A 24906-nucleotide genomic window follows, 5' to 3' on the forward strand; every position below is an offset into this window, starting at 1 on the left:
ACAGTGCTAGATAAAAAGTACACAAAATTAAAAAGAAGAGACATTACCAGAAGATGGCTGAAGTTTAAAACTTGTTTTTATCATAAGATTAATGAAGTATAAATGAGTAAGAGTAGAAGCCCCAGTGTAAGGTCAAGGATAGCTTTATCATCAGTGCTGGTGTGTGTCTGTCATCACATTAGATCACATTTTACCACTATGTAAAACATTTTTGTTTGTTGCGTGTATCTGACAGTGTGTTAACTCACTTCCTTTCTAATGTAAAATACTTTAGAAACAGACTAAACAGCGATGTGTCAATAAACTCAACTACGCGTGAACACACCCCTCCACTGTCTTCCATGACATACACTTTCCTCCATTTGGCTTGACATCTACTTCTCTCAAAAAATACACAGACTGAGAATAATCTGGCTTTATGTGTGATGATGCAGATGGATTCCGGTGATCACTGTGGCATGAAAAGAGGATTTCCAAAAATTCCAGGCAACAGAGAAGAGTAGTGGATGCTCTGAGCTGACAGACTTGATGATGATTTACTGCAGAGGCTTTGTAAGGACACAGTAGGATTGGAGTATTAATCAATTACTGAAAACTGTATTAAACAGCATAAAACGATATGACAGAACATTTCCTCTCACGTCAGTCTGTTAATTTAAATCATCTTATATATTGGTGCATGGAAGTAAAAGAATTGAGAGTATTTGATGATGACCTACAACCTGCTACCAATATTGACAGCTAGGAAATTCATTTATTTTCATCATCAGACCAAAAGTCAAAAACAAAGGGAAACACAGTTTTTGGGCATATTGGTCAGAACAAAGATTGATTAAGCACCAAACAATTTCTCACAAGATAGAATCCAGCTTGCCAGACAGGCTGTTTGTTGTGTGAGGGAGGAACTGCAGCAAGAAGTGGCTGCTTGTTTCCAAAGGGGCAGCTTCTACTAAGGTTTGTACAGATGCTGCTGTAGCATCGGTTGTATGAGAGCTGGAGAGTATTCTTTACAAGAGCAAATAACAGCACTGAGGAGTTTTAGTGATGGATAAAATGATTTCGTTTTTCATCCCACTCGCCTCAGCACTTGCGATGGACAGGTGGTTCAGCGACCACTTACCTAGAGTTGTTTGAAAAGTGTCTGCCCTTTCCCTTCTCAGATTGTTCTATGCAACAAACCATAGTAAATCTATACTTATTTTCTAGTATAGGTAAGATCCAAATATTCCTCTCATGATTTGGTGGAGACCAAAAATGAGAGCAGGTTCCCCAGGAAAATGGAAGTTGTGGTGCTGCAGCAAAATGTTAATTGCGACTCAAACTATTTCATGAATGCATATTACAAATGTCTGCTTTCTCTTAGCACCCCCAACTCTGACTGATAAAAAATAATGATAACAACTGTAATAATTTACTCACAGACACACGAACAAATATTTTGGGTCCTTATTATTTATTACAATCCTTTGAAGTGAATTACAAAACACTTGATTTTATAGGAAAACCCAAGTCATATATTTTCATCCAATAATTTCCTGTGTTCAGTGTAAAATATCTTTCATATCATCTGGTAGAGCTTCAGCTCTGTCCCTCAGTGTCAGTCAAATGAGAAGAAAGAATTATATCCACATACTTAGATGTATTCTCTTTCACCATTTTAATTAACTGTGAATGTACAAAAACATTTTTTTAATAAATGTTATGATTTTTAAATTCATAGTTTATTATTTTGCTCCTCTTTTTCTTTTGTTTCATCGCGCATCAGGAATCAAACAGAATCAACCAGGTTGAAAACAAGGACATTAAAGATGACAAAGCTGGAATATAGTTTGCTTTTTTAACCCAAAGTTGTGATATCACGCTGGAGTCCCCAGGGGCATTTCCTGCCATTGAGGCGGTGGACCTACCGTTCCACCCCTGCACCGAAACACAGGACATGATTTACACCGTGAATATTTATCTATGTGTCTCTGAAGGTGAAACACAATATCCTCAGGGCAAGTTCCTCCAAGGTCAGCGAGGGTCAGAGAAGGAAAGCAAGACTCATAACTTTCATAACAGTGACTGGCTGAGATTGAATGACGGCCAAAATATTTACTGGAACATGTGACCGTACTCGTTTCAATTACAGGTGTCATTAAGATGAGATGGGAGGACTGGTAGAGCTGCTGGGGTGAGCTAGAAAAACAGGGAACTCTGTATTAAGAAGAATTCCTTTGTGCGTGCGTGTGTGTCTTTTATCATAGATTATATATAAAGTTGGACGACATGAGAACTCCCAACAGGGGCTGGCTGCAGTATAGGTCATAAAATGCCACCTCCATGGTAATGGATGGGACATGGGTCTGTTCTTTAAGACAGTTCTTATCACACTGATGTATAGTCAAGTGTTTATTTTTAAGTTTGGTTTAAATGACTTATATGATGATATAAAAAATGGTTGAAATATCAGGTCTGACAGCTGAGACTGACTCGCAATTGGTCAAGCGCATGGACCTCACTACCAGCGCTCCATAAATACAGAGACTCTCATTTGTATATAGTGGTTGGAAATGGAGGAATGTTGTACTTCCTTCCACAGTGTATGGTGTTCACATTAAAACCCCCGATCTGCAGTGTGTGTTCGTGTGTGTAAGGTCATGGGGGAATTAACCTCAGCTCTCTTCCTTTCATCCTCATCCAGGACATGGAAACACCTCCCTTTTCCTCCTGGGCTGGTGAAAGCTTTCTCCCAGTCTGTGTGGTCCTTAGCTGTATCTTAACCCCCATGAAATATTTCGCTTGTTGGAGCCCACAGGGTTCATGTTGTTGTGGATGTAGAGGGTGAGGTAGACACAGTGAAGGGAATTTGCTGTGGAAAAATGTCATCAGGTGCAGAAACTACTTTGGAGGTAGACAAAATCTCATCACTGAGCCTAATAGTTTGTAATATTAATGCTCCAGTGTTTTGGATTCATCATTATTATTATTTATCTTTTGTCAAAAATTGAGCGTAATATTCATAATGATTTTTTGATTCACATATTATCACCTAAAACTAACGCTGTCTTTAGACGTGAACTCAGGAGGAGTTTGTCTTTCACACATGAACAACGCACCATGAGATTCTTCGCTGAGACCGGTTCACATCACACAAATCTGCGGAGCGGTCAAATGAGGGGTGCGGCAGGAGGCAGGACATAACAGATTATTTCCACTGAGATCGAGTGTTTCTGTTACCACACATTGACACTCCACGTGGCATTAACAATGCCAGAGATTGAATAAAAGTGAATAACAGAAAGTTGGTGGCATTCGGCTTCATTTGGGGGTTTGTGACCATGGTTCTCCTCTGCATGGTCGATCATAGAATTCAAGGGGGTGCTAACAACATTGTTGTTGCTATGGATCAGCCATTCTCAGGGGCCCCTTTTTAGCTTGGGGCCCTAGTCAATTGTTTGCTTTGCCTACCCTGTTGCAAACCCCCTGCCTGGATGTATAAAATCATTTCAGCAGCTTACTTCTTTACAAAAAAGCACACTCATTCACAAAATTCAACTCAAGAAGTAAAAAGAAAACAAGAAACATTTTTGTGACGTCATCCACACCACTCCCTGCTGTCTCTATCAATTAGGTTTAGAAAATACAACATAAAAGCCCAGCTCACATTGTACTGTTCTTTCACTTTTGTATTTGTTACACGATATGGGAGTGTTCTCCTTGTTACTTTAACACAGTCACTGTTTTTTCCTAATTTAATTTCTTCCACATGGCATCAGGTTCAGCTAAAGGGTTGCAAAGCAACTCTGTGTTTGACAGAAGTTTCTAGTACAACAGGACAGCTCATCCAATGGGGTTTTGTAGAAAAAAAACACATGTTGAACATTAATTAAAATTGTTTTCATCTATGATTTCAACATTTTAGCATAAACAGTCTATTCTTGTCGGCTCAGTGTAGTTTTATAATACTCTGCTTCATCTAGTGAGATAATGAGGCAGCCCTAGCATTAGTTTGAAAACCAGCCACACAGAATGAATCTGCAGCAGGTCCATCATCATTATCATCTCATATTACTGAGGACATCACGGCTTATAAAGTGCAGACATGTTATTTCAAACAGCTATTTGTAACAATTTATTTTACACAACATTATTTAAATGATCATTTTAAGATGCCGGTCATGTTTTTGAAGAAATGACTTTTGAAACACCCTAATTTCACTACGGCTGAGTCTTGATGATGGAAACAAACTTTCAGAACCATTGTGAGTTGAATAGCTCCAACTGTATTATTATTTAACATGAATCTGCATTAGCACCAGTCACTTTGAGAGCAACAGCAGGGTTCAGGTTTAATACTCAGGCTACCTCTCTCACATATCTATGGATTGTCTTTAGGTTTCCAATGTTTTATTATGCTAACTCTATACTGCAACTGACTGGGCTACACAAGATGGAAAGGAGGGACTATGCAGAGGTAGACAGCCAAGAAGGGTATCCCAGACATTCTTCTTGCCAACCCCGCTTTCCAGCTCTACTGGAAGGGACCCAGGAGCTCAACTGACGTGAAGAAGCAACAGCTCTACTCGGGTGTCTGGAATCCTCACCCTATCTCTAAGGCTTAGCTCAGGAACCTGATACAGAAAATGTATTTTGGCTGCAGGTATTTGCAACCTCAATCTTTCAGTCACTACGCAGAGATGAGGGCTAGACCGTAGATCGAACATAGACCGGTAAAGTGAAAGCTTTGACCTGCAGTTCAGCTCCTTCACCCCAACATACCGATACAATGCCTGCATTCCTTGGACGGTGCACTGAGCTGCCTGTCCATCTCATGCTCCATCTTCCCCTCCCTCATAAATACTTAAATTCCTTCACTTTGGGCTGCAACTCACTCCCAACCTAGAGAGAGCAATCCACCATTTCCAAGCAGCGGCCTCTGACCTGGCGGAGGCCTTTGTGCAGAAGTTACTAAGTTTGTTGCACCTATCAAGACGTGATGCAACATTTGCTTGCTTCTCACTTTAGAGACAGATGAGAGAAGTGCATCTCCTTCACAATGTCACCGTTTTCAGGATATGTGACTGATGAAATACATCAAGATTCAGCTAGATACTTGTATTTGGGGAATCTTTTTTTCAGCACACCAAGTCTGCAAAAATATTTTTATAGCATTTCAGACAATAGCTGATGATTTAAGCGACAGGAGCAATATTGAAGCAGATAACATCAGTATTTCATTGACAAGTTTAAGAAAGAGGAAGAAGGGGGGGGGGGGGGGGATCTCTGTGAGTTTGCTGCTTTTGTTGTTGTTTTTTATTAATGTTCACAAATTTAGGGAAACGACAATGATATACAATAAAAGCCAAATATTTAATTTATTGAATATTTTAATTTCATGTCTATATCTTCCTTCAGAGGCTGAGAACAGTTTTTGTAAACACAGGTAAATCTGTCAGCTCTTTTTATATTCAGTGACTCAGGTCTTAATGGAATAAAACACTTTAATAATAATTACTATGATATCGGCCTGGACCTTTGAGTTACGCCCCTGCAGTAGAGGGAGCACATATTATTCATCGGCCTGTGACGTCTTTTAACTGCACTTAGTCAGTATGATAAAGAAGGGGACCTTAACATTTGGCCCTCAGTTGGACGTATTTAGCTTTTCACAAGGAGCAGGAAACAGTCAGGGTTCACATAGTGTCGGTCAGTCAAGGCGAAAAGGCGTAAGTTATCGGAAAATGAAGCAATGTCACAAACTAAAATCATAGCTGCACTGAGAATGTTGTTAGTGGCACTGACACTAAAGCTGGTTCAAGTGAATCTCATGTTTTAACTGTAAAAACACGATAAAAGCGACAACTGGAAAGAACAGGCTTTGATTTAGAAGAAAGAAAACAGTCCTCAGGAATATCTTCAACGTCTTCCAGAGTAAACTCAGCGTGGGCATTAAAGCATCAGCATCAAAGAAAAACATGTGTTGCTGTGAGTGGGTCACTGCTGTGGAATAAATCTGTCCCCTGTGCCATCCTGTGGTGGGCGTCCAGGCAAAGTTTATAATCTAAAAATCTAACATTCGCTACCCAAATAAAAACAGTGAACTGATTATTTTGTTTCAGCAGCATGAACAAAGCTCACATCCCCTCCACCCCATCCCACTGCACCACACCCCTTTCAAAGGGGAAATATGGAGGCACTGAGTCTAACACCTTGAATTATCTACAGCTTCTAAATGTGTCATCGACATCTGTAGTCACAGCGATTAGTCAGTTTTCAGATCTCTGCAAATACAAACTTAATTGTCGCTACATAGTGACATCCTTATTATTCTACTTGATGACGGAACTGAGTTCCATTATTTCTGAGTCACTCTGTGTCACATTCCTCAGACCAACTCCCCACAGACTCCACCTGGAAATCAGGCAGCTCAATGAATACATACACAGCTGCTTTACATATTGCGGGTCCTGTCATGTCTGGCCCCTGCTGCGTGAGGACATCCGTTCAGTCACTTCCACCCCTGAGGAAAGTGGAAGGCAGGTCTCTGGAATGGAGAGAAGACGTTGAAAAGTTTATGAAGAGCAATGATTGATTCAGACTGACCATAAGTCGAACAATCGTCTTTCCACCTGGGAAGCTATTATTGTGCCTTAAGGAAGTCTGTCTTATCCAAGAATCTGTGAGTCAGCTCGTGGAGCCTTGTTTCTATTATGTGATATGTTTCTAATCAAGAATATGGCGGAGTTCATTTATGCCTAATTATATATAAAGGTACAGTTGGTACAGAATGTAGCAGCAAGACTTCTTACAAACGACGCAGAGAACACATCACACCCGTCCTGTCTGAACTACTCTGCCTTAAATCATCCGCTTTTTATTTCATAATTTAAACCCTGACTTTGCTGCGAGACCCAAGAGAACAGAGAATAATATTTTTTAGACTTAAAACAAAGGGGGTAATGTTTTATTGGTTTAATTCCAACACTGTGGAACACACTCCTCCTCAACATCAGATCAGCAGAATCAGTGACTCATTTTAAAACAGCATTAAAAGTAGCCTGTATGGCATTTTTATAGTTTTTATTTTATTATTGTTCTTTTAACTGATTTATTGTATTACAGTATTGAGTATGAACTATTATAATTTGTATTATTATTAGAATTATTGTACTTATTTATAGTATTATATCAACTTACCTTTGATGATACACTGGGCTCTGCCTCCAGACACTGTTTCACATTTAGCTTTACCCAGAGCCGAACTTTTTAAACCTTACAATGTGACACGGTGACATTATTGAAAGTGTAAAATTCAAAAACGATCTGCTTAAAATACTGAAATAACTTTGACAGACAATTAATTGTGTTTAAGGGTTGTGCCCAATAATAATCATATTCATATTAAAGTTTATACATGACCTCCGTGAGAGTTGGATGTTTCAAAGATCTTTCTTCCCCTGAGACTTTAACTTTCAATTTGCTTTAGGAAAAGAAAGTCAAGCACTCATCTCATGGGATTTGGTTCATACTTATCAAAGGTTCCTCTGCTCCCGTGTAAGTGGGCTGGTCTCTATGTGATAAGGTCTTTGGACAGTGTGGGAGTTGAGCAATCACACGACTGCTTCAACTACAAGCCAGCACAGAACTTCCTTCCTCCCCTGTTCCAACAAAAAAAAAAAACACAGTCAGCTGGAGGCCTTTATAAATGGGGTCTATGTTCACCTCTCAGTCACTGGATCAGACGCGGATCGTCGAGAACAGAGTTTCACACCATCGTCTGCTTTTCTAACATCGACATCATGAGTCCTAGGAAACAATCTCTACTGATTTGCGTGGTTTTCCTCTGCGGGCTGGAGGACGCGGTGCTCGCCCAGCACAGGCACTGCGCAGACGATCGGTGTGTTGAACTTTTAAGCAAGCCCGAGGACTTTGTGGGGGCGCAGAGCAGCTGCAGAGACTCGGAGGGAACGTTGCTCACGATCAGCTCGGAACAAGCGGTGGAGACATTAACGGGTCCACTGAGCGGACGCAGCGGGAGTTACTGGCTCCAGCTGCACCGCACCGACCGACGGGTGGAGGAATCACATCTTGTAAACTGCTCCTCCGTCTCCGTGTCGGGGGGAGGGGACATCACGGTGTCCTGGAAGCAATGCGGCGACGAACTGGACGGGTTTCTGTGCCAGTACGTGCTCCAGGAATCTTGCGGTCGCCTCGAGGCACACGGGGGCGCGCAGGTGAGGTATACCACTCACCATATGGGATTCGACGTCATCGATTCTGAAGTGTTTCCATCAGGAACCATCGCTGTGGTGGAAAAGGTCGGTGAACACTATCTGGACTCGAAACATCTGTGTTATAAGGAGTGGAGGTCTGCTCCCTGGAACTGTGAGGTGCTGCAGGGCGGGTGCGAGTACGGCTGCAACTCCACAACACACACCTGCACCTGCCCCCAGGGACAAATCCTCCAGCCCAACAGCATCACCTGCGCCAAGGACCCGTGCGCCGACTGCGCAGAGGATTGCCGATGGAGTGGCGTTTCTTACGAGTGCGCGTGCGCTAACAACGGGTACATGCTGGCGCAGGACGGGAAACGCTGCGTGGACGTGGACGAGTGCGAGGAGGACGACGACCTGTGCACAGGCGAGGGCGAGGAGTGTTTCAACACAGAGGGAGGGTACCAGTGCAGGTGCACAGAGGGCTTCGAGGAGGAGGATGGGGCGTGCGTGGACGTGGAGATCTGCCTAAAGTGCGAGCATATGTTGTGTGTGAAGACCACTGGGGTGTACGGGTGTGCATGCCGGGAAGGGTTCAGGGTGTCAGCCGAGGACCCCACCAAGTGCGAGAGACACTGCGGCGAGAGAGACTGTCCGGCCGTGTGCCACCAAAACACTGATAAGAGGAAGCCGGACATGGTCCAGTGCGAATGCCCCAAGGGCTACATTAAAGATATGCGGAACAACGAGACCATTTGCACGGACATCGACGAGTGTGAGATGTCAAGTTATTGTGACCAAAAGTGTGAAAACACGTTCGGTGGTTACAGATGTTCCTGCCAGGACGGCTTCAGGCTGCAGGATGACAAGTGTGTGGCGGAGACGGAGGAGGAGAAGGGGGAGAAGGGGGAGAAGGGGGAGGATGGGTCAGGAGCCACCGCTCAGCCTGCGGTGGTGCCATCCTACATCAAGACAGGCAGCGTCCTGGGCATCACCGTGTTCATGGCACTTGGCGCGACGCTGCTGTGTCTGCTGGTGCGCACCGTGGTGAAACGCTGCGGCAGGTTCGAGCTCTCCTCCTTCAGACATCCAGACATAGATGTGTTTTACCTGCAGCAGGTGACCACGGAGACCTACAAGAGGTTGTCCTTCGACAAACAGATTAAAAGTGACTTGCAACGACTGTGATCTGGAGCATAAGGCACATGGGACTTTTTGTTTTCACAGGTATCCAGAAATGGTTCATACAAATCTCGTACAGCAGCGATGGATGAGGTCAAATAAGAGTTTAAAGAGAAACAGCTTCAAGGATATGTGATAGATTTATATATACAGTTCGCTATTAAATACCCTAATAAATCACTAATCCTGATTATTCAGAGTCAAACAAGATGCCGTAAAGGTACTGAAAGTTAGTCTAGTCATTTTATTCTAATTATTCATAGGTGGTGGAAGTACTCAAGCGGTATAAGCAATGAGTAGAAATAAATAGACAAAAATGTACTCAAAAGTAAAACTACCACAGATGTCACACAATAGGTTTTTAAAATGCGATTTAATATTAAGTAGAGATATTTGCTGACAAATCTAGCAAAGTTGAAGTGAAAATCACCCCCGAAAAGTTGATCTACTTAAATAAAATACAGATACATGAAAAATTTACTTTGTAAATGTGTACTTAGTTATATCCCACCGCTGATTTCAGTTCCCTTAACAGTGTCAAAACTCCATCAGTGTAAATGAAAGGTTTTGTTACTGTCACTGGAGTATTATCTCTTGCATTTATATTTCACTTTATTTAGTTCACACATACACACAGCTTTTTATATTGAATTTTTTATAACAAGAAATTGCCCTTGTCTTTGCTCAACATTTGTACTTTACATTGTATGTTTTATTCCACATATCAGCTGTTACACTGTATTTTATCTTATAATAAGCTCACACTGGACATTCTTATTATCGATTAATGGAGCCGAAAAGAAGAAGCAGGTTTCTGATTAGTCAGCACTGGCATTGGACCACTATTAGTTTTAAGGCTGCACTGGTTGCCACTGGAACTGTTTGTGAAGCATGCATGGCAGCATGCTTTGAGGTTTTTATAAAAACAGCCCTGGACTGTTCTTGCACTGCAGACATGCTGCACCAGCTGTACTTTGATACCACTGACATTATCCTGAGGCTGTATGTTATTCACTGTGTACCAGGCTGCTGCTGAGGGATCTGCTAAACACAAATGTAATACTGTGCTGCTAACTTCTTCATATGTCACAGAAAAACACCCAGTCTCTTTGTCTGTATAACAGGCTCACTGCAAGCTTTTTATTTATTTATTTTATTTTTATTGAATGATACTGTAAATTAAAAAAAAAAACTGCAGCTAAAGGTTGTATTATGATTATTTTCCATTACCAGAGGTTTTTTGTTACGTGGATAGTGGGAGGGGAGGTATTGATTCATTCTTTTATTCATTTAATTATTCGTGTTTTTCCTTTGTTCTACACCCAGATCTATTTCTTTTTTTGTTTCAATTCCTTTTCCACAAACCTCCCTGCAGATTTAACCCACAAATTGCTGCTGTATATTTACATTTATACTGTACTACTATATACATTTAGCTGACTCTATTCACAGCAATTTGCAGTAAGCCCACAATATTGGAATAAGACTCATGAGCAATTATAACCTTATGCGTGCAGAGCATAATCTAAAGGTGCCTGGGTAACTGCCTGTTTGCCCCTCTTTGGCTGAGCTGCCCGTCTTTATTATTGTGGCTGCATAAATTTTATAGTCGGTAAAGTTTGACCAAATCAAATCCCATAAAAGTTATTTAAAAAGATACAAAGCGAGGCCTTGTGGCCCTTATCACCATGTTTATGTGGTGATTGAAAGTGTGAAAAGGGTTGACTTTTTTAAGATTGAAGCGATGGCCCCTCAGAATGTTGGTGCACAGAAACTGAACTCTTACTCTATAAGAATCTCAACGTCTGACCCTTACCACTTTTCATCCTCTGTTGCATTATCTCTGTTTCCTCTCCTCTCCTTATACCTTGTCCAATAAATGACAGTTCCTCGAGCTCCTTTCTTTTGTAATAATTAAGTTCACGTTTAGAACATTTTCAAAAGTTTCAAACTAGTGAAAATGTGCAGGAAATGTTTCATGAGATCATCTGTTCAACTCTTTTCCCCAAGACTTCAGGACTTCACCCAGACTGACATTGTGTTCTGAGAAGAGTTGGGAGGGGCTACACTGCAAAACCAGGGGGCGTTGGGTGGTAGCCCCCCTTGCGTATGCGCGTCTTCCTTACGTACGTGCGTAAAAGCCGTGCGTAATTGGGGATGTGGTCTTTTGTGCGGAGGAGAAAGTTTCAAGAGAGGCATTAAGCGGCCCGACAGGCTGATTAAGAGGGACTTCCTTCCTCTGCCGGCGCACTGGTGTGGAGCAGGGTCTGGTTTATAAATGCGAGCTAAACACTTCAAACAAACAAGTCTAGTCCAGGACCGCTGGCTCCAACAACAACAGAGGTTCAAACATGAAGGATGTAGCGGGACTGTTTGCTGCCGTGTTGGTTCTCCTGGTGGGAGGCACCGGTGGGATAGAGGCGAATAACGGATTCTGCATTGGGACCAAGTGTTTCGCGGTGGCCCAAGAACCCAGCGATTTTACGACGGCGCAGAAGCAATGCAGATCTAAAGGTGGCCACGTAATGACAGTGCGCTCATCTGTATCACATGATGTTCTTTTCATTTTGTTGGGGAATTCGACGGGGCGGTTCTGGATCGGTTTGCATTTAGGCAGCGGCTGTCCTGACGTTGCTGAAGGGCTGAAGGGCTTCCAGTGGGTGACCAAGGACAGCCAGAGCGACTTCTTCAACTGGGCGCCAGGTTTTGACAGCAGCTGCTCTTCTCGTCGCTGCGTCTCAGTTTCCAGAGCGAGCGACTTTACATGGGTCCAAGAAACATGTAGCGAGGAGGCGGCCGGGTTTCTCTGTGAGTTCGACATCAGTGACCCCTGCACTGCTCTGACGTCTGCTGGTGGCGAGTCAGTCACCTACTCTATCCCCATGGGGTTTTCTGGGATGGATATGGCGTCTCTGCCCCCTGGAAGCATCGCCATCCGCTTGCCATCTGAGATTAAATACGTCTGCTTCTCAGAGAAGTGGCTGCAGGCGCCCTGGAGCTGCGAGATAAACGAAGGCGGGTGTGAGCACAGATGCGCAATGGACCCACACCAAGTCCCCGCGTGTTACTGTCCGCCGGGACAAACCGTGAACCCTGCGAATAAAGTCACCTGCGAGGTGGGTTTAGAAGACCCGTGCGAACCCCTGAGCTGCGAGCTCGCCTGTTACCCGACCTTGGATTCCTACGCGTGCTTGTGCGACCACGGCTATAGACTGGCTGCGGACGGCAGGTCGTGCTTGGACATCAACGACTGCACGGACGAGCGCCAGTGTCCCGGCGAGAATTTCATGTGCATCAACACCGCGGGTGGGTTCCAGTGCGTCTGCAAGGCTGGATACACGATGACCGGCGGGCTGTGCGTGGAAGAAAACGGTTGCGCGTCCGCCCCTTGCGAGCACATGTGCGAAAACACTCCCGGCAGCTACAAGTGCTCGTGTTACGATGGATATGAAGTGGATCCAGAGGCATCGAACAAGTGTAAGCTCCACTGCGGGGAGATTGAGTGCCCTGCCGTGTGCGACCCAAATGACGTGTTCCAGTGCTACTGCCCCGAAGGTTACGTCGCAGAGGAGAGAGGCGACCAGACATTTTGCATTGACATGGATGAGTGTCAGGATCTGTATTGCGATCAAGGATGTGAAAACAAATTCGGCGGCTACGCGTGCTCGTGCTATCGAGGATATGAGCTTGTTGGCGAGTACAAGTGCGTAAAAATCGAAGGCTACACAGAAGAGACCACAGATCCAAACACCCCCACAACAGAGTCTGTTTTACCCGACCCAACGAGACGACCCTCGGGGGTGTCAGTGGGGGCTTTCGTGGGGATAATACTGGTTACTGTCCTTTTTATTGTGCTGCTGGTTTTTCTGGCTCATCACATCCTGAACAGCAGAGGGAAGATCCAGAGCGCCAGTGCGCTCACGGCGCGGGAGGATGAGGCGCACGGTTTACATCGTGTAACCAGTGGCCCTTAAAAACGACAGAGCTAAGACATGTGCAGACCAGAGCCACCGACACAGATTCCGGACAGATTCTGAAAGAGATGGAGGACAGGGATGCGGTTACATCATAGGAAAGAAAGTCACAAATATTTAACGACTCAAGTTTTTCTGAGGAAGGATTCTCTGCTATGAAGACTGATTCATGTCTTCAATTCAACTCACATACAACACAATCATTGTAATAAGAATATCACGGATTTCTGTTTGTTTTTTTAAATTTGTGCTGCAACTATTCAATCAGAAAAAATGTGAATAAAGGAGTAGTCTTTCTCTTCTTTGTCTCTGTCCCTTCAGACACAGGCGGAGTGCCCCACCATGTGGAGGGAAATGTGAATTACACGTCATCAATGCAGAGAAGCAGCTGCAAAAGGTGTCTCATGTATTATTACTTAAGTTTCAGAAGAACAGTGGTGCATGTACACAATCCTTCACAATGATGAACCACATGAACCCCATGACTTCAACACACATTTCACTTATAACTCACAGCAGGCCAAGATTATAAAGAGACAGGGTTAAGTGAAAATGTATTGAACAGTAGCTTCTGAAACATCACACAAAATAAGGAAACATATGTATAATAAGCAACAAAACATGAATTATTTATGAATCAAATAAAAACACCCCTTTTATCAGAGGCTGTATTTCATTCCAGATTCTCCAGATTCACTATTTTTAAACTAATGTCGCATCAAAACAACCTTGGTCTACACCAGTTGATATACCGAGGTAGTAGTAGTTAGACATGTTGTGATTGCAGTGTGACAGTATACAGGTATGTGAACGAGTTGTAGCCTATTCCACTACAAGAAGTGCAAGTGTATATAGTTTAGAAGTGATATTAGTCCCCTGTGTCTCATCTTTTACCATAGATGACATGATCAGGTTGTAAACTGATGCATCAATATGTAACAGACACTCCTGTTGCTGCTAGTTATTAAAAATACTCAATGTAGAGGTTACCCAAGAGTCTCTCTCTCTCTCTCTCTCTCTCTCTCTCTATATATATATATATATATATATATATATATATATATATAATGTTCAATATATGTTGTTTTAATAAACTTGCCTATGTTATTTAAAGGTCCAGTTTGTAAGATTTAGGTGAAAGGGAACTATTGACAGAAATTAATGATGATGATGTTTTCTCTAGTTCGTTTCATCTAAATTGTATGAATTGTAGTTTACTTTCGCCCAGAAAAGGCCCTTTATATTTAAATACTTTATATTTAAATACTTTATATTCAAATACTTTATATTTACAAAAACTACAAACTACAAACTAAACACCTTTTGAGTTTTTATGACAACTGAAGCTACCACAGGTTCTTTTTCATGTTTGGAAGGAGAGGGTGAGGTGAGGGGTGTTCAGCTGCAACATGCAACTTCAACACTAGATATCACAAAATTCTACACACTGTACCTTTAAATATATATCAATAAAATATGTGGTCATAACAAATAATATCATATAGATGATGTATTGTGGAGATGTTGTAACATATGCTAATTTAATTTTACAATTGGTATTATATATAAATGTTTATCTACACATATCCATAGGATGTACCTGTGTGAAAATAATATATCATGTTAGAGGCAACATGAGGAACAACATAACCATCACTCTCGATATCGGGGCATGCATATCATATATCACATTACTAAATGGGCATTTAAAGTAAAGTATTTGAGTAGAAGTATTCCTTCATGTGTTTAGCAGTGATATTAGAAGTAGTAGCTAGTTGTACAGCAGTGATTTAGAGGTGGTCAGACAGTTAGAAGGGTGGGGGATGTTTGAGCAGGAACTCAGTGGAGGATTACATGAGTGTGTGAAAGAGGAAGAAGGCCTTGGCTCATGTGGGCAGTTGTGAAATGCCTCTGTTTTGTCAGGGTTGATGCTAGATCAGGTAGGATTGTGTGGAGAGCAGCAGATATTTCTTATGACAGCAGGTCAGAGGGAGTGTGAGACTGTTGGAGCAGCTCTGCTGGAGGGAGGAGCTGTTCAACCACAACACTGTCAAACCAGCCCCCACAATGTTTAGAGTTACACTAGGTATTACGGTAAGAGCAAGTGAGAGTTGATTTCAGAATAAAAGCACCGTTCCGCTGACAATTCAATTTATGGTAGTTTCCTTGTATATCTTTGAATTCTTTACTTTAATGGTGTTTTTTTTCACACATTGCATGATAAGCAATCAACACAATATTTTACGTTGCATTACGGGAAATGTAGGAATCTGAATTTTGGAGGTTGATCCAAACATGAGGTGAAAAGAGAGGATATTTCTACCACCCTGTTTCTGTTCCTTTCTGTTGAGCTGAAACTGATCACTTTTATTTGATTCAGCTGAAAGATAAATATATGACCTGACACGTGAGGTTGCAGACACTTTCTTTCTAAATATGAAGCATTTCAAGGACGTTATGTTCAAACATTGGTGTGTTCCAAAATCAGAAATAGATATTGTGAACAACTATTTCTACCCTGAAATCATATTAGAGAAAATACATTTTCTTTAACACTATGTTAAAAAGCTTTTCAGAGAAACTTGATACTTTTTCTTGTCCATTTTACAGAATTTATTCAAGTATATCTACTCACCCTGTCATCAACGAAAGATGACGGAGAGACACTGAACTCATTATGTTTTGTTCCCAGTCACACCTTCACTTCTGCTAAATGAACTGGTCGATGAGTTCGTTCTGCTCTGACTCCATCTTCGACAAGGCTGCATACTAACACAAAAGTAACTGTTAAGACCAAATGAACAGAATTAAAAAAAACACAAACATCAGGAAAGTGATTACAGGTGTTGTGTGTAGAACAATTTTTCAATGATAATAATTTGCTATTTAAATCACAATAGTCACCAGATGATGTCACTGGTAAAGATGAGAATTTTAATTTTGTATCTATTATGATTTCCTGTTATAAAAAACAAATTTCCATCTTAAACAGTGTTATGGTATAAGACTGATGAGTGGCTCCTGAGTCTGTCAGAAAATATATCCAGTTTATGAATGCAAAACTACATTTCCCAATGCACCCAAAACAATGCAACCCATGTTTGTGTCATTTAGTTAACTCTTGTGTGTGGGCTCACTGGCAGGCTTGGAGAGCCATCTCTCTTCTAGACTGAGAACAGCTAAAATGCTGTATAATCAAATGCCCTCATCACACAGTTAGTAAGACAAAATGTGTGGATAACTTTTATCAGAAATCTATTTTCTTAATTTCTCCAGTGAAGAGAGCAGGGCCGATAATAATGGAGCTTATCAATACTATGGCCTTTGATAATTTAGCCCCTGGCTTGTTTAATACTGGTGTTAGGGCCCAATCCCCTAACTCAAATGGAAAGTAAACCATGACCTGTCTGGCACATACCAGCACTATTTAAGTTATGATGTCGACCCACACACAATTTACCTCTCAAGTTGGCTCTTTTTCTCAGCAATGAGAGCCTGCAGCTGCTGCTGTTGAGCCTCCCTCTGTCTTGTCATTAACCTCCACAGATTCCTGGCTGCTATCGCCAAAAGGAGCAGAGAACAGGATGAATACTTTAGCTCTGAGCAAACACAGGCGCATAAAGTATAGTCTATAGGTGAGCACAGCTAGAAGTGAATTGAAGCATTCATTCATTCCAGCTTTCAATGTCAAGCATACTTTCCTCTTTTCCTTTTCCACTTCTTTTGCCAGTTCATCAATCAGCCGAATCGCATCTATTTTCTGAAACTGGTCAATTTCTGTAACAGATAACAAATTCAGACGGATGTACATCAAGTCGGCATAGACAGAGGGAAACGCTCATGACCAAATGGCCTTGACAAAATCTTTAGCGCTCACTGTCCACAAAGTCTTTAGACCCCTCCTTCAGCTCTGAGGTCTTCTGGCTGACATCAGGCTCCAGTGCAATGAGGTTCTTGAGTTCATCAAAATAAGAGCCTGCCTCTTCTAGCGAGTCTTTAGCCATGGCTGGTGTAAGAAAAGACACATAAACATTAAAAATGAAAAAATGACCAACAGAGATAAATACACACATGTATATAAGCTGTAGCTTTGACAGACTTTGTGGTGGGCAGACTACACAGGGAAGACTACACACTGAAATCAAAAGCATCAACAGGACAACGTGCAATGACTTTGTATTCGGCAATATCCATTTTGCTGACACTGTCTGTCAGCAGCTGAGGCAATTCAGAGGGGCTATATTTTCTTCAATGAGAGATTACCATGTGGCAGGACAAGCAGGTGCCTGGGACAGTGTTGAATGACGGTGAATATTCAGTTTGAATGCTGAACATCTGAAATGCTTGGTTGAATCAAACGATGGACAGAGTAGAGCAAGAGGAGCAAAAGGAAGTGCTCAACTAATTTTATCGCATTTTATCACATAGTGTAATAAGAGAGATACAGTAAATAGCGGTAATGCAAGTTGGTTGTCACCTGCCAATAACCAAACAATACTTGCACATGTTGAAACGGCCCAGAGAGAGCTGACAACAACAATTCCTTAAAGACACACAGAGAGAGAATACACACAGAGCATGAGAATGTATTACTACTTCCAAATTTCAAAATAAACAGTCTGGGTGAGGTGCACAATAAAGTAAGGAGGATAACAAAAACTAAACTATATCCCAACAAGAAGCCTTTCATCACAGAACAAGTGCCCTCCTAGTTCTGCACACAACGTCCAGTACGCAATCAATAAAAAGTGACAGTGTATTGTTTGAGGAGGACTCACTAATGATAAGGAATAATTCTGAAGTAGCTCCAGAGCTTTAAGACAGGACAAGAGAACAGGACATTACAAACAGAGAGAAATAGATGCACGTTTTGGTTTTATTTATATGGGACATTAATGTTTTCTAATTATTTATGGGAGTATCATCTTATCTCATTTCCGTATTGTGTATATCCTGTTATCCCTTTATTATGAAAACCGGAAGTAGTAACTTGCTCACTTTCTGAAATCACGATTCATTAAAACGCGTTTTAGGGGCGTGGCTTTATTTACCATAGAGACGGGAATATGGGCACACTTCAAATGTAGTTGGACCGCGGTGTTCCACTGCTGCTGGAGAGAGAAGCGCTGAAGGGTGAGGTCTCCGCTTTACTACCTGCTTCACTAGAATGTGTGCAACGTGCCACTGATCCACTCGATCTCTCTGAACACTTCCTTTCCAGTTGGAGTGGTGGAGTGTTATTTTAAACTTTTCCACATCGGGCAACAATCGCTGGAGAACTTCAGCGGCTGCAGCTCGAGGATCAGAGACCGATCCTCGCCTTTTACGAGGTGAGATTGTGAAAGAGTCGGAAACAGCCTGGCATACAGAAGTGAACTTTATGATATAAGATCCATACATCTGCAATACACTGTGACCTATGTTCATATGAGTCGATACCAAGACACATGTCAATACTTTCAAAGGCTCCTGAGGGAAGGTTGTGGTTTAAAATCCCTATTTGCTGAGGTAGAACATTACAATATGTCACTCCTCATCACCATACCTGCACAATCCATAGGTACAATATTGATATTGAACTTTTGTTATATTGTCATTGATGAAAATTATTAGAACAATTTAAAATACCACAGTTGCAATGTAGAATGCATGTTTTTTAAATATAGTGTTATATCATGGTGACCATCCCCGAAGTGACCTTTGGCAAGATGCTGAACCCCCCTCCCCCAAAAAAATGTTCTCCTCGTAGATGTCGAATGCACTCATTTGAAGTCGCTTTGGATAAAAGCGTCAGCTACATGACGTAATGTAATGTGTTATTATTTCAGAAGTAGCTTATTTATTTCATTTTTCTGTACACAGTTGGGGGACATTAAAAAACTAACTATGACCCTGGATCGTATTCGCTTTCCCACAGTGCAAACCTGCAAGCATCACGCCAAACAATTTGTGTGCATCTTTCTTATCAAAGCTCATGTGTCACGTATAATTGGTTGTGCACACAGCAGTGTGATGACAGAGCTGCACTTCCTGTGATCTATGAACCTGATAAAGCAAACAGCCTGGCGACCCCCCACCTTTTCGTTCTCACTAATATTTGCACTGCTGGCCCAATGCAATGACGCCACATCCTTTAAGCTTTGCTCAATTCTGCTTTTTCTCTGTGGACATCTCTTCAGTGCGAGGGCAGCATGTGGACACTGGCCCCTCAGTTGGCTTTCATCGGTTTATACCTACAGGTATGTGTGTAAATCACAGAACTCACATAGGATCAGTTATACTTTATTTTGTGAATTGTGACTAGACAGAAGCAGAAACCATCCAGATTCCAGCCTGACAACAATTCAAAAGGTGTTTTAGGAACAATGTCTATTTAATTCAAAATACACTCTCACTCTTCATTACCAAGAGTCAGATGAGAAGATTGATATCACTCTTATATTTGTTTGGTAAATATGAAACTACACCACAGGTTAAATTAGAGTAGGTTAGTTAGTGAGGTTGGTTTAGATTAGATTAGGTCAATTAGGTTAGGTTGGGTTAATTGAATTAGATTACGTTGGATTAGGTTAATTGTATTTGATTAGGTTATGCTGGGTTGGATTAGTTTAGGTTAGTTTACTATTTAAACCCATCTACAAATCGACCTCTTCACCCATTTCCACAAAGCCTCCCCTTCACTCCCTTTTCTCTCGTGACTGATAAGGAAAATAAATAAACAAGAGGAATGTTACGATGTTATTAAAATCGTTACAACATACCACCTGAGCCTCTCTGTGCAAACTTTATTTTCTCAAGGTTAAAGTAAGAAACATCGTCAGGTCTTGGGACCAGCTGTTAAATTGCAGTTTCTAAGCAGCGTTTCCAAATCTCTCAAAAAAGTGATATATTTTGTTAACTTGTGTTTTTACATTTACAAAAACTTAAAAAGTTGCTCATTCCTCCTGTTTCATGCAAAGCTAAGTCAACAGGCTGCCCCGGCGCCAAAACTTCTGTGCAGACATTACAGAGTTGCTTCTTCCATCTCAGTACACTGCCAGTGAGAAAGTGAGCAGGGGTATATTCCAAATCCAGAGTTCAGGGGTTTTTTTCTATTCACAAACATGATGTCATCTTCTAATCTGCAGGTAACCGCATGCTACCCATCATGCACTTTGTATGGCCTTGTAGCTGCTTGCTCCTCACAGGGGCACTACTGGGTTCCTGCTCTTCCTCCCAATATCACCCACCTGTACCTGGAAATGAACTACATCAGTGAGATCAACAGCACCGCCCTCAGACCGTACGAGCAGCTGCAGGAATTAGATCTGGGCATGCAGTCTGAGTCAGTGCAGCTCGTCATCAGGAACAACGCTTTCTCCAAACAGAGAAAACTGATCAGGTTGGTTCTAGGCAACAACATTCACCTTCAGCTGGAGCCGAGGGCATTCGTAGGACTGTTCAGGTTGCAGCAGCTGTTTTTGGATCATTGCACCTTGAATGAATCTATCCTGGCTGACAACTACCTGCAGCCCCTTTTTTCCTTAGAAATGCTTGATCTATTGGGGAACCAAATAAAGCGACTCCAGCCTGGACTGTTCTTTTCAAGTCTCCGTAAGTTCACACAGTTAAACCTCAAATTGAATCCAATCAAAAGATTGTGTGAAGACGACCTTGTTGGCTTCAGGGGGAAATACTTCACAATCCTGAACCTGAATTCCAACCACTTGGCTAAAATGTATGAAGGCGACTTTGACGAGGGAAGTTGTGGGAACCCTTTCAGAGATATGGCCTTCCATACCCTAGACTTATCCTCCAACGGCTTCAACGTCGACCAAACAAGACGATTTTTCAAAGCGATACAGGGGACTCTGATCGCTCATCTCATATTGTCTGGACACATTGGTCGAGGCTTTTCATATGACAACTTACCTGATCCAGATGAAAGCACATTCGAAGGCCTCTCGAATAGCGCTGTTAACGTCTTTGATCTGTCTAAAAACTTCATATTTGTTTTGCAGAGGGCTATTTTCAGTCCTCTGAAGACTGTGGTAACCATTGACATTTCCAAAAACAAAATCAATCAGATCCAGAGAAATGCCTTCAATGGTCTTCAGGGACATTTAAGGATTCTCAACCTTTCATCCAACCTACTCGGAGAAATATATTCCGACACCTTCGCCAATCTGAAAAACCTAAGTGCGCTGGACTTGTCTTACAACCACATTGGTGCATTGGGACACCAAGCCTTCAGTGATCTTCCTGAATTACGTTGGTTATTTCTGACAGGGAACTCATTGCGAGACCTGGGTTCTCCAGCATCATTACCAAACTTAGATTTTCTTCTTTTGGGTGACAACAAGTTGAAGTCAGTGCACAGTATCGCTAACTTGGGTATGAACAGCATCCATGTGGACATTAGGGACAACAGATTAACGAACTTGGATGATTTTTATTCAATAGTGACTGATTTCAAGCGTCTCCAGAACTTTTTCTACGGCAGCAACTTTATCAAGGGGTGCACACTAAGCAAGAATATTACAATACCTTATAATAACACTTTGCGTGTGTTAGATCTTAGTGACAGTTCCTTGCAGATAATTTGGGCACAGGGGAAATGCCTTGACGTGTTTGATCATCTTAATAATCTTCTTGGTCTCAGTATAAGCTCAAACTCGCTCACCGCACTCCCACAAGGGATTTTCAGAGGCCTCAGTTCGATCATAGAACTAGACCTCTCAACTAATTCCTTGACCTTCCTGCAGCCGGATGTCTTTCCGGTCAGTCTGAACAAACTTGACCTCTCGAACAACTTCCTAGCCTTCCCGGATCCTATGACTTTTCAGTCTCTCCTCTTTCTCAACCTGGCAGAGAATCGGTTCTATTGTGATTGTAATCTGGAGAGCTTCCTGCAGTGGCTCAATGTGACGAATGTAACTCTCCTGAGCCCAGCCGAGGGTTTCAGATGTGAGTTTCCAGCTGCTCTCCATAACCTCCCACTGCTGGATTATGCCACCATCGTAGAACCATGTGAGAAAGACGATGAAATGGCCGTCCAAGATCTTAAGTTTGCCCTGTTCATCTTCTCTGCCCTCCTTATTATCACTGTCACCCTGAGTGGGGTCATCTACGCTCGTCTCAGAGGGCACATATTTGTCATCTACAAGAAGATCGTCGGCAGGGTTCTTGAGGGCCCGAAACCGACGCCTACTGTCGAAGAGGTTCAGTACGACGTCTTCTTCTGCTTCAGCAACAGCGACTATGGGTGGGTGGAGGCTGCTTTACTGAAAAAACTCGACAACCAGTTTTCAGAGGAGAACGTCTTCCACTGTTGTTTCGAGGTCAGAGACTTCCTGCCCGGTGAGGATCACTTGTCAAACATCAGAGATGCCATCTGGGGCAGCAGGAAGACCGTGTGCGTCATCTCCAAGGAGTTCCTCAAAGGTACAGCTCATCTGATTTTCATACCAGTCACATGGCTACACAGATTAATAGCACTTTTCAAATATGAAGCTACATCTGGCCACTGCTTAGCTTAGCTTATTTAAGCCTAGCATTAAATCTTTTGGGACAGAAGCTATATTTCTTAGAGATATTTGGATGAGACCAAGACTAGCTGTTTTGATCCATTCAAGTATTTCATTTGAACTACCCTGCTGCTAGCTTCATAGATAATAAACATATGTGAAAGTGGTATCATCTAAGTCTGTGAGTACTGGTGTTTCTTTACCCTCAAACAATTCCCTTCAAAAAACAAGACCCTTAAAGCTAGGGTTGGTAATCCTGGAAAAGCTGCAACAGCGTTTAGGTTGGTCAGTGACAGACGGATGCGCCAGCCAATCATTTAATTTGGACTGAATGAGATGATCGGTTATGTTTATTTCATTTTATCACTATCACGAAGTGAAAAGGGTTTCAACAAATAAGAAAGAAAGTGTTTCAGAACCAAATTACCAACCCTACCTGATTTCTGAAAGCTGGCATGCTAACTAACACCATAGCCAGTAAAGGCTCCGTTGCCCTCATCTTTCTTTTCTGAATTACAGAATTAAGTACCAAATAAAAGAAATCAAATGTCTGCATGTGTCTCTGTCTAGATGGCTGGTGCCTGGAGGCATTTACCTTGGCCCAGACTCGGATGGTGGAAGAGCTGACAAACATCCTGATTCTGCTGGTAATAGGGAAGGTGTGTATGTGGCTGCTGAGTTAGTGAATAACCATTTCTCATTTCTTGTACACATCACTGATGAATGCACAGAGAATGAATATAAACAATAAACCTGCGGGTTTGGAGCCGGCACACACTAAACTTCTCCTAGAAATAAAGGGAACTGCAGGGTTGGATGATATTTACCTGTGGCTGTATCACTACAGGTGACCTCATTCATATGCATTCAAAGTTGTATGCCAGAATTGTATTTGTGAAAACAGGAACCAAACTGTCATATTGGTGTCTTGTGCCAGGTGACCGACTCCATGCACAGAACATGTTGCAGCTTCAATGCCTACTTTTCACCAGTAGATGGCAGGCTTCTGTCACATTTAAATGAACATTGCTTCAGTCAGGCCAGAAAACTGTTCACTTTGCAACTTGTTCCCGTATTTAAAAGAAGATTTTCACTGCTGACCGAAATCTCTTTTCTGATGAAATACAACCAAAGGTGGCTCACTACCAGCTGATGAGGTACAATGCGATCAGAACATTCATTCAGAAGAGAGAGTACCTGACATGGCCAGAGGACCCTCAGGACCTGGAGTGGTTTTATGAGCGACTAATCTCACAGATCCTCCGAAACACCAAGATGAAGAAGTTTGCAGAGGACAAACCTCAGCCTGCACGGCCGCAGCCTCAAAATGAGGCGATCGATCTGGAGGACATCAGAGCTGTTGCCATGTGAACTCTGTGTCAAAGAAACGAGACTGAAACCTTGCCGCAGTGTCATCAGTAAACTAGTACCAGAATGAGGGTGAAGAAAGATTTTAAGCATTTCAAGCATTTGTTTTTACAATTGTCTGTAAAGTTTTTTTATTATTTATTTGAATGAGCCTTTAAAAAATTAAAAAAAAAGGTTACTCCTGGTGGAGGGCTGTTTGATTAGTGAGGGGTAGTGTTGTGCAATAAGAAGATATAGAATATATTTTTCAGTGGTGTGATGAATTGATAAATAATTTCTCAATATCTATATATATCTTTATATTTGATTTGTATGGTTGCATCTTTCAAATTTACATTTACACATCTGATTTTGGGCCTTTTCAATATTTTATGTGTCTTTATCTGTGCTGATGTATAATAATATATATATATATATACATGTATATAAAGACAAAAAATAACTAAACACAGAACTAAATAATAAGGTGCGTGTCGGAGTGGGTTGATAATATATATTACCTATAAAAATAAACTATCTTTAGTTTGGTTCACTGAACCAAAACCTCTTTATTTACCATTGTATTCATCAGAACAGTAACAAATGTACCTTTTTGGAAAATAAAAAACTCATGTGGAGTTTTAATCATTACTTTCACCACTAGATGGCGGGAAGAGTCAGCCCTTGTGTGCTGACTCTTCA

General features: G+C 41.9%; 4 protein-coding genes across 6 annotated transcripts; 3 read left to right on the plus strand and 1 right to left on the minus strand.

Moving 5' to 3' along the window:
• Positions 1–7611: 7611 nt before the first annotated feature.
• Positions 7612–11271, plus strand: LOC109632510 (thrombomodulin-like). The gene has a single exon (XM_020091828.2). The coding sequence runs from the start codon at positions 7782–7784 to the stop codon at positions 9381–9383; it is 1602 nt and encodes a 533-aa protein (XP_019947387.2). The 5' UTR covers positions 7612–7781; the 3' UTR covers positions 9384–11271.
• Positions 11272–11409: 138 nt separating this feature from the next.
• Positions 11410–13648, plus strand: LOC109632511 (thrombomodulin-like). Its single transcript, XM_020091829.2, has one exon. The coding sequence runs from the start codon at positions 11729–11731 to the stop codon at positions 13349–13351; it is 1623 nt and encodes a 540-aa protein (XP_019947388.2). The 5' UTR covers positions 11410–11728; the 3' UTR covers positions 13352–13648.
• A 577-nt stretch (positions 13649–14225) lies between these two features.
• LOC109632353 (intraflagellar transport protein 20 homolog) lies at positions 14226–17355 on the minus strand. The gene is made up of 5 exons (XM_069515056.1): positions 17229–17355; positions 17049–17128; positions 16812–16942; positions 16594–16606; positions 14226–16120 (listed from the first exon to the last, which is right to left on the minus strand). Exons 1-5 carry the CDS (start codon positions 17353–17355, stop codon positions 16061–16063), a joined length of 411 nt encoding a protein of 136 aa, XP_069371157.1. The 3' UTR covers positions 14226–16060.
• Positions 17356–18410: 1055 nt separating this feature from the next.
• LOC109632509 (toll-like receptor 5) lies at positions 18411–24690 on the plus strand. 3 transcript variants are annotated; one of them, XM_020091827.2, is made up of 6 exons: positions 18411–18484; positions 18573–18681; positions 19531–19590; positions 20479–22774; positions 23428–23516; positions 23992–24690. In XM_020091827.2, the coding sequence occupies exons 3-6, from the start codon at positions 19543–19545 to the stop codon at positions 24226–24228; spliced, it is 2670 nt and encodes an 889-aa protein (XP_019947386.2). In that variant the 5' UTR covers positions 18411–18484; positions 18573–18681; positions 19531–19542; the 3' UTR covers positions 24229–24690. The 3 variants fall into 3 exon arrangements, with proteins under 3 accessions (XP_019947386.2, XP_069371325.1, XP_069371324.1); XM_069515224.1 differs by lacking the exon at positions 18411–18484 and adding an exon at positions 20311–20390 and having other exon boundaries at positions 18560–18681; XM_069515223.1 differs by lacking the exons at positions 18411–18484; positions 18573–18681 and adding an exon at positions 20311–20390 and having other exon boundaries at positions 19366–19590.
• Positions 24691–24906: the final 216 nt, after the last annotated feature.

This window comes from Paralichthys olivaceus, chromosome 19, assembly GCF_024713975.1.
Source record: "Paralichthys olivaceus isolate ysfri-2021 chromosome 19, ASM2471397v2, whole genome shotgun sequence".
Taxonomy (NCBI): Eukaryota; Metazoa; Chordata; class Actinopteri; order Pleuronectiformes; family Paralichthyidae; genus Paralichthys; species Paralichthys olivaceus.